This window comes from Rhamphochromis sp. 'chilingali' (assembly GCF_963969265.1).
Source record: "Rhamphochromis sp. 'chilingali' genome assembly, chromosome: 2".
NCBI classification, from domain to species: Eukaryota; Metazoa; Chordata; class Actinopteri; order Cichliformes; family Cichlidae; genus Rhamphochromis; species Rhamphochromis sp. 'chilingali'.
In genome coordinates, this window is record NC_137930.1 from 36,616,025 (window position 1) to 36,625,991 (window position 9,967).

A 9,967-nucleotide genomic window follows, 5' to 3' on the forward strand; every position below is an offset into this window, starting at 1 on the left:
CAATAAGGCTTAATAATCATGGAGTGTTGCTTTTCAGTGACCCTCATCACCTTTTCTCTTCTGCTCTTCTGCTATTAACACACCTAAAGAAACATTAAACGAATAAGCACCCAGTACAGGGACACTTATTTAATGAGATATGATTAGAAACATAAATGAAGTTATGAAATATGTAGTATTTCTGTATTTTGACCCCACAAATTACAACACCACAACCAGATGAATAGAATCAACTTTTTGGGACTTCCTTACCTGCATGTTTGAGCATGCATCGAAACTTCCCACAAATTACTGTAATTAGTCAAAGAAATGATCATAGAAGCATAACAAACATCATCATGATTAGTGTAGCTTCTATCCACTCGCACCAGCTGTTAAATAACTCCAGTCTATTTGAGGTCAGACAGCTTAGCAGTGGATCCCATATCTAGTCCGAGTCCGGCACAGAGGGGCTGAGTGAATGTGGTCTGGACTCTGTGGAGGAGAGTCATGGTGCCAGAGACTCTGTAGAAGGACAGAATGCCTCTTCTGTGATCCAGGTACACTCCTACTCTGGACGGCCGGCAGACTGAAATGGGAGTCTTTCTTTTGTTATGTTTGAAAAAGCATCTTTGGTCAACACATTGCAAAGCCCAGGATTTGTCATTGTGTCCGAATTCACTTTCTTCTTGTTGCTTCCTGCTGATATCCCGGTATGTGACTGCCACTGTAACCCCTCCGCCGCTCCACTCCACCTCCCAGTAACAACGTCCAGTCAGAGTCTCTCTGCTCAGCACCTGAAACCTGTTAGTGAAAGCATGTGATTCTGGTTTGTTGGCATATAAATCCACTGCCAGTTGCACTGCCGCTAGCAAAGTGGGCATTCCTGTTACTTTCCTGTTCCCTTCGGACAATATCAATAATGAGTTTGCCGTGCTCTGATCCAGTGTGAGCTGACAGGAATACTGTAAGAATGTAGCTCTTGTTTTGGGATCTGGTTGTGGCAGTAAAACATCCACTTCACTCACTGTCTGTGAGATGTTGGTATAAACATCACTAAACATTTCCTGCATTTTATCCCTGGCTTTTGCCACAGCTGCTGTCACATCCTTAAAGTAGCGCAGAGGACGGATGTTGATGCTCGGTGAATCTGTCCATTCGCTGATGTGTGACAGTGAGGTGTAAGTGCAGAGAAACTGTGTGTGGTCCTCCGTATGGAAAAGCTGCTCCAGCTCAGTGTTTCTCCTCCTCAGCTCAGAGATCTCCTGCTGCAGCTTCTCCTGAAGCTCTTTAACCCGACTGACCTCAGTTTTTTGCTGAAGTCTGATCTGCTGGGTCACATCAGATCTTCTTTTCTCAATTGTTTTAATCAGTTCAGTGAAAATCGTCTCACTGCACCTCACAGCTTTATCAGCAGAGTGATTAATGGCCTCCACCTCCTGCTGAAACACTCTCTTGGCTTCCTCTCTCTCCTGGAGTCTCTGCTGGAGTTTTTCATGACTTGCCCCGAGTGCTTTCTGCCTCTCTTTCCTTTCTGCTTCAGCGGAGACAGTGCAGTGACCTTTATGCTCATCCATGGAGCACAGATAACAAATGCACTGTTGATCAGTGCGGCAGAATATCTTCATCACCTCATTGTGGCGAGGGCAGATAATCCTCATCTGGGAGGGGTCCACCAGCTTGTGTTTTTTGAAGGCAGGAGATTCATAGTGAGGCTGGAGGTGCTGCTCACAGTAAAAGACCAGACACTGCAGACAGGACTTGACAGCTTTCATTTTTTCCCCAATGCAAAAATCACAGGCCACATCTTCAGATCCAGCATCGCAGTGATCAGCAGGAGGAGCTTGGAGTCCGCTTTTCTTCAGCTCCTCCACTAATTCTGCCAACATGGTGTTTTTCACCAGAGCAGGTCTTGGTATGAAGGCTTGTCTGCACTGAGGGCAGCAGGGGATCTCCCTCAGATCACCTCTATCCCAGCAGCATTTGATGCAGTTCATGCAGTAGTTGTGTCCGCAGGGAATAGTCACAGGATCTTTCAGTAGATCCAAACAGATCGAACAGCAGAGTTTGTCCTGGTCGAGCTGAATTCCTTGCTGCGCCATTTTACCTCAGAGAGAGTGCGTGTGTGAGAGTTTCACTTCCTGCCACCCGATCCAAACCAAAACTCAGTTCCTTTTTCTTGCTTTGCTATCTTGTCAGTTGTCTGCACTCTGGCATATATTTGGAAGGATCAGAAAACAGGAAGTTATGTTGATCAAAGGGCAAACAGGAAGAAGGGGGAGGGTATTTTATGGTTCAGATAATTCCAGGAAGAGGAGTGGTTTCACGAAACAGGGTGTGTTTTTATGTCCTGAGTGTTAGAAATAGAAAAGAGTAAGTGTGATATAAAAATGCCTGCAGACAAAACAAAGCAGAACCAAACCAGTGAAACCAATCATCACTGGTTTGGCTGTAGTGTTGATCCATGGGTCTGTAGATCTGTTTTCATTGAACAGTTTGTGGCCTAAATTGATTCATGAAATACTAAACATGATGATGTACCAATTCAGTGTAATGTAAATCATGTTTGATATGTAATATGGGTATCGTGTTTTTTCCTCTTGTAATCAATGAAGCAGTTTATGGGAAAGTGCTCTGGTGCTCTTAACACATTCTTTATTTTATTTTATTTTTTTAAAGCTTATGTTTGTAATAATAGAAGTAAAAATGATTAAAAAAAAATCAGTCACTTGGTACACTTGGTCTGCTGCTTGTTAGTGCAAATGTCTAATCAGCCATTCATATTGCAGCAACTTGATGCATTTAGATAGGTAGATATGATCAAGACAGCCTGCTGAAGTTCAAACAGCATCAGAACGAGGAATGTGATGAAACCCCAAAAAGTTGATTCTGTTCATCTGGACGTAGCGTTTTCAGGTGGATAAACGTTTCAGCTCTCCCACTGAAAATGCAACGTCCAAATGAACAGAATCAACTTTTTGGGGTTTACTGACCTGGATGATTAAGCATGCATCAAGAATGTGATGAAAGTGACCTTGACCGTGGCGTGGTTATCGGTGCGAGACAGGCTGGTATTTCAGAAACTGGCAATCTATCAGGTCGATAAGCAGCAGAAGAACAAACCAGGTGCCATTCCTGTGAGCTAAAAATACAAAAGTGAGGCTTCAGTTCACACTGATTCACCAAAACTGCACAATAGAAGATTGGTGAAGTGCTGCCGGATCTGAAGAGTCTCAGTTTCTGCAACATTCGGAGGGTAGGGTCAGAATTCGGTGTAAACAACATATGGCCAGCAGATCTGTATGATCTTAGCAAAATCCCTGAGGAATGTTTCCAGCAGGCTGTTGAATCTATTTCATTCAACTGGGTACTAGGTGATTTTTTTTTAGGCCCAAGCATCCCTCACTAATATGATGCTGAATCAACAAATGTGGAAGTGAAGTCAGAATCAAAATCAATCAGATGTCAGGTGGTCTTGAGATGTTTTCTTGAAGCAAATCCAACCAGGATGTAAGGTGATCATAAAGATTGTGACTATCATAACTATAGAAATCTTTAAGCAGTTGTGTTCAAAGTTCAAGGTGTTCCTCTTCCAGGACTGTGAAACACTCACGCTGTTATTTAGTGCATATAAATCAGCTCATTATACTCTGTTCATACTCTGTTCAGTAAAATGCACAAGTTTACATGTTGTTCCATTAAATTTGCTGCTTTTTTGTGTCGTGAGTTTCGCCAACCTCATTTTCAGTAAGAATTTTTTAGTTTAGTTTTATTTAACTGTTTACAGTGGTATGCAAAAGTTTGGGCACCCTTGATAATTTTCATGATTTTCCTTCATAAATCATTGGTTGTTTGGATCAGCAATTTCATTTAAATATATCATATATAGAAGATGAACACAATGATATTTGAGAAGTGAAATGAAGTTTATAGGATTTACAGAAAGTGTGCAATAGTTACTTAAACTAAATTAGGCAGGTGCATAAATTTAGGCACCCCAACAGAAAAATTACATCAATATTTAGTAGAAATACCAGCCTCCAAACACTTCCTATAGCTTCCAATGAGAGTCTGGATTGTGGTTGAAGGTATTTTGGACCATTTTGTTTTTACAAAACATGTCCAGTTCAGTCAGGTTTGATGGTTTCCGAGCATGGACAGCCCGCTTTGTCATGATCTGGGTGGGTACCTGCAGGTCTCCAACAGCGGCTCCTCCTTTAGGTGGAGTTTGGTTGCTCCTCCCTGGCTGACCACCTGTGAGCAATTATTCCGGCAGTATATCAGACCTGCGCACTCAACCGTTCATCGCCTGAGTATCTACTATCCCCATGTTAGTCAAGTGGAGCATTATTGCTCTGTCCAGAACCTGTGTGATGACTTGTTCTCAGAGGTAGCACCTGGAGTGGAGGTCTTGTCTCCCTCCTTTCCTGGACCTGGGCCGCTTGCTGCTGATACGACGTTGCCTGCCGGCCCACCACTCACTTGCCTGCCTCCCCACATCTCGACCGCTTCCGGGCCTTCCGCCCCACCTGTCCCCTCCACCTGAAACCAAGTAAGGCAACTCAGTTTAACTGTGGAGGATCGTTGATTGTCTGCTGGATCCCACTGACCGTGATCTCCTCTCATTCCAGTGCCCCGGCCCCTACATAGTCCTGCTTCCACCTCCCCGCTGCCTCTGCTGTTCAGCTGTCTCCTAGAGGTGTCTAGGTCACCCTTAGTTATCTTGGATTATCCTACGCGCCACTAGTGTGGTGGCGTCGTTTTGTTTTTGCTTGTGTTTGCCTGTGGGTGAAAATAAATCCTTTGTTCTCTTACCGTCTCGCTTCCGGGTTGGTTTCTGCACCTGTGTCCATCTCTGTTCCCTCGTGCCGCTGGGCCGTGACACGCTTTAAGTAACACCTAAGATCTTCAATAATATTCAGCTCTGGGGACTGAGATGGCCATTCCAGAACGTTGTACTTGATCCTCTGCATGAATGTCTTAGTAGATTTTGAGCAGTGTTTTGGGTGGTTGTCTTGTTGAAATATCCAGCCCCGGTGCAACTTCAACTTTGTCTCTGATTCTTGAACATTGTTCTCAAGAATCTGCTGATACTGACTGGAATCCATGTGTCCCTCAACTTTAACAAGATTCCCAGTACCTGCACTTGTCACACAAACCCCACAACATGATGGAACCGCCACCATATTTTACTGTGGCTAGCTCTTGGAATGCTGTGTTCTGTTTCCGCCATGCATACCGCCTCTTGTTATGTCCAAATAACTCAATTTTAGTTTCATCAGTCCACAGCACCTTATTCCAAAATGAAGCTGGCTTGTCCAAATGTGCTTAATCATACCTCAAGCAACTCTGCTTGTGGCATGTGCGTGGAAAAGGCTTCTTCTGCATTACTCTCCCATACAGCATCTCCTTGTGAAAAGTGCGCTGAATAGTTGAATGATGCACAGTGACGCCATCTGCAGCAAGATGATGTTGCAGGTCTTTGGAGCTGGTCTGTGGGTTGACTATGACTGTTCTCACCATCCTTCGCCTCTGTTTATCTAAGATTTTTCTTGACCTGTCACTTCCGGCCTTAACTAGAACTGTGCCTGTGTTCTTCCATTTCCTCACTATGTTCCTCAAAGTGGAAACTGACAGCTGAAATCTCTGAGATAGCTTTTTGTATCCTTCCCCTAAACCATGATGTTGAATAATATTTGTTTTCAGGTCATTTAAGAGTTGTTTTGAGGCTCCCATGTAGCCACTCTTGAGAGAAGATGCAAAGAGGGGAAAAACTTGCAATTGGCCACCTTAAATACCCTTTCTTATGTAGGTCAAGGGTCAATGAGCTTACCAAACAAATTTTATGTTCCAATAATTAGTGCTAAAGGTATTCAAATCAATAAAATGACAAGGGTGCCTAAATTTATGCACCTGCCTAATTTAGTTTAAGTAACTATTGCACACTTTCTGTAAATCCTATAAACTTCATTTCACTTCTCAAATATCATTGTGTTCCTCTGCTATATGATACATTTAAATGAAATTGCAGATCCAACCAACTGAAGATTTATGAAGGAAAATCATGAAAATTATCAAGGGCGCCCAAACTTTTGCATACCACTGTAAATGTGTGTTGGTTGCATTCTAGGATAATATTGGAGTATTTAAACTCAATACATATTCATTAATACAGTTAAATGTATGACATTTAAGCTTATTTTTCCAGAAATGGAACAGTTTAAGTGAAAATATCTTCACTCAAAATTCTCTTCTTAAAACCATCTAGTTTCAGCTGCAGCAGCTCATCCTTGCCTTTTGATCATGGGGGCGTTAAAATATCCAAACTGACTGTTGTATTATTGGACTGCACAGCTGAGGTCTTTTGTGTTTTCTGACAGATGAAATTCCTCACTAGGTGTGGACTCTGTGTTGCCATGTTTTTATACTCTGACACAAGAAAGAATGGTCTGATAGTAGAAATGTAGCTGGTTTCCTGGTGACATCTATGCAGTAATAGCAGCCTCGGTCCCACTCCCTGTGAAGCGCTCCCAAGATCTTAAACTCCACATCTGAATTTGGGTTCTAATTTCCATTTGTTAGCCTCAAACGAGTTTGTAATCAGCATTGAAATACCTAATGATAATCTTATGGATCTGACAGAGTGATAAATGCAAAGCGGTACTCACTGATCCATTTTAAAGAACATTGTTATTTTGAAATTGTCTACAAATTGTCAAGGACTGAGTTAAGGTTGTGTAAGGTGTCTAGTATTTGCATCTTATACTCTGTGTTGTCAACAGTGGGTAGAACCACATGGTGCTTTTCTCAAGAGTTGTGGCTTCGTGGCATGACTTGCAGGCTGAAAACTTCCTCACTATTCACAAAATCAACCAATTGCGTTCAGTCTCAGTGTTTTTCTACAGCTTCACTCTCACAGATCTTCTCAGAAGTTAAGACATCAGGATGCTGTTACAAACGAGCCGCAATGCAGATATTGAAGCACGCATAAAGAAGATGTAGTTTCTGTGTAATTTGCTTTTAAAAAATCTTTTTTAATTTTAATGCGGTAGTACTATATATATATATTTTTTTATCATTCTGTTATCTGAGAGCGATAATGGCACGGCAAACAAGCAGACTGGATGAGAAAAAAATCTGCTGTTCGATCTGTTTGGATCTCCTGAAGGATCCGGTCACTGTTCCCTGTGGACACAGCTACTGTATGAAGTGTATTAAAAGCTACTGGGATGAAGAGGATCAGAAGAACATCCAGAGTTGCCCTCAGTGCAGACAGACCTTCATACCGAGGCCTGCTTTGAAGAAAAACACTGTCTTGGCAGAGTTAGTGGAGGAGCTGCAGAAGACTGAACTCCAAGCTTCACCTGCCGATCATGGCTATGCTGGACCTAAAGATGTGGCCTGTGATGTCTGCACTGGGAGGAAACTGAAAGCCATCAAGTCCTGTCTGCAGTGTCTGGTCTCTTACTGTGAGCAGCACCTCCAGCCTCACTATGAATCTACTGCCTTTGAGAAACACAAGCTGGTGGACACATCAAAGAGGCTTAAGAAAATCATCTGTTCTCAACACAGTGAGGTGATGAAGATATTTTGCCGCACTGATCAGCAGTGTATCTGTTATTTGTGCTCCATGGATGAACATAAAGGCCATGACACAGTTTCAGCTACAGCAGAAAGGAATAAAAAGCGGAGAGAACTTGGGGTGAGTCGAAAGAAAATCCAAGAGAGAATCCAGGACAAAGAAAAAGACATAAAGGTGCTTCAGGAGGAGGTGGAAGCCATCACTCAGTCTGCTGATAAAGCAGTGAGGGACAGTGAGAAGATCTTTAATGATGTAAAACAGCAGATCAGATCTCGTCAGAAAGCTGAAGTGTGTCGTGCAAGAGAGCTTCAGGACAGAATAGAGAATGAGATCACTGTGCTGAAGAGGAAAGATGCTGAGCTGGGGCAGCTCTTTCATACACAGGATCACACCCACTTTCTCCAGACGTACACCTCACTGTCACATGTGCATGAATCTGTTGGATCACTCAACATTAAAACATGTACTTTGCAGTACTTTGAGGATGTGATGACAGCTGTGTCAGAGTTCAAACGTAAACTACAGGAAATCCGTTTTGGCACCGCAGTCTCACAGTTAGAGGGGGAAGTGGATGCAGTAATGTCTCGACCTGAACCCAAAACCAGAGCTGAGTTCCTCGGACTATCTCAAGAACTAACGCTGGATTTTAACACAGCAAACACAAGTCTCTTATTTGAAGGGGACAAAAAAGTCAAATGTATGAGTAAAAAATTTTTATATAGTCATCACTCAGACAGATTCATCAACAGACATCAAGTCCTGAGCAGAGAGAGTCTGACTGGATGTTGTTACTGGGAGGTGGTGTGGAGTGGAGGAGCACTTTCAGTGGCAGTTTCATACAAGAATATCAGCAGAACAGGAGATGAAAGTCTGTTTGGGAACAATGACAGTTCTTGGGCACTGGAGTGTTTCAAAAATGGTTATGAACTGAGACATAACAAAATCAGAACTGTCATTTCAGGCCCTCAGTCACCCAGAATAGGAGTATACGTGGATCACAGAGCGGGTATGCTGTCGTTTTACAGTGTCTCAAAGACCATGTGTCTCCTGCACAGAGTCCAGACCACATTCACTCAGCCGCTCTACGCTGGATTTTGGCTTTATGTTGGATCGTGTGTTGAGCTGTGTGAGCTCAAATAGTCTAGAAAAAGAGGTCTCTCCTAAAGAGGTCAGGCAAAATATATAGCATAGATTATAAGTGCAGTGATGTAGCATGGGTCTGTGTTACTTGCTATAAAAATTAACAAAAACAAATAAAAGTAATTAAAAATCTTTAACTGGAGGTGAGCAGACAGTGTGTCACAGCTTCCCCATTTAAGCAAAAACAAAAATTGCCTAAAATTGATTACCTCAGTAAGTGTGTGTGATATAGATGACTTCAGATGTTGAGGATGAACTCAACTGCACAAGTCACCTGGACTGTTAAGGACAGCATAAGTGCAGGCCAGTGGGAGAGTGGGGACAATTGGATCGTCCTGGGTCATTTGAAGCAGCGTTTTGAGCTTTCTTGTATTTTAGTGTAATTTTGTATTATGGTTTATGTAACTGTCCCTGAGACAGTTAAAATAAAGTTGGTTATTTCATGTTTCTGTGATAGATTCATGCTTAATTTAGTTCATTTATTTATAACATAAGATGATAAAAGTGTAACATTAATTAAAAAACATGTCTAAAATATGTGATTACAAAATATGGGTTTGTTAAATATGTAAAGTGCTGTAAGTTTGTATGAGCTAAAGTTTGTAATTGTCACATGACCAGAGTTTGGTTGAGAGCACAACCATGGCATTGTGGAGCTAGCATGGATACATGGCTACAGATGCATCTACAGCCTCAGCGTTAATGTTATTCTGCATGTGGTCCAAGAGGCGCACACGGTATGGTTTCATGTATATTGTTTGTATAATGTTGCATACGTGTTCTACACTGGTAATGAGAGGACATTTTTGTGATATCCATTATTGTGCATTTTTCTGTTCTGCTTGCACAAGACTGTTTATGGACACTGATATGAGAGACTGATAAGCTCAAAACATTTATGTTGTAAACTTTGTGTTTCTTCAGTTTTCACGGTGTCTGAAGACAAGAGTGAGAGAGAGAGAGAGAGAGAGAGAAATAAATTTCCGAAGACATCAGTATGATGCGTGGCCATTCTTTGTTGGACCCCTGTAGTTACAGTTTATGTTTAGGTTCATTAGTTGGTCAGGAATTTATTCTGCATTTTGAATTGTCTAGTTTCCCCCGTTTTCCCCCCTGTGTCTTTGTCCTGCGTCCCTCTCTAGGGTGGCTGTAGCTCAGGAGGTAGAACGGGTCACCTACTGATCGGAAGGTTAGTGGTTCCATCCATGGCTCCTCTAGTCTGCATATCAAGTATCCTTGGGCAAGATACTAACCCCAAGTTGCTCT

At 42.3% G+C, this 9,967-nt stretch overlaps 2 protein-coding genes across 2 annotated transcripts; one reads left to right on the top strand and one right to left on the bottom strand.

Moving 5' to 3' along the window:
• Positions 1 to 389: 389 nt before the first annotated feature.
• Positions 390 to 3,682, bottom strand: LOC308387532 (tripartite motif-containing protein 16-like; the record flags this gene model as incomplete). The annotated part of the gene is made up of 1 exon (XM_080867641.1): positions 390 to 3,682. The coding sequence occupies exon 1, from the start codon at positions 2,079 to 2,081 to the stop codon at positions 390 to 392; it is 1,692 nt and encodes a 563-aa protein (XP_080723767.1). The 5' UTR covers positions 2,082 to 3,682.
• Positions 3,683 to 7,078: 3,396 nt separating this feature from the next.
• On the top strand, positions 7,079 to 8,701 carry LOC308387539 (E3 ubiquitin/ISG15 ligase TRIM25-like; the record flags this gene model as incomplete). Its single annotated transcript, XM_080867651.1, has 1 exon — positions 7,079 to 8,701. The coding sequence occupies one exon, from the start codon at positions 7,079 to 7,081 to the stop codon at positions 8,699 to 8,701; it is 1,623 nt and encodes a 540-aa protein (XP_080723777.1).
• Between the last annotated feature and the right edge of the window lie 1,266 nt (positions 8,702 to 9,967).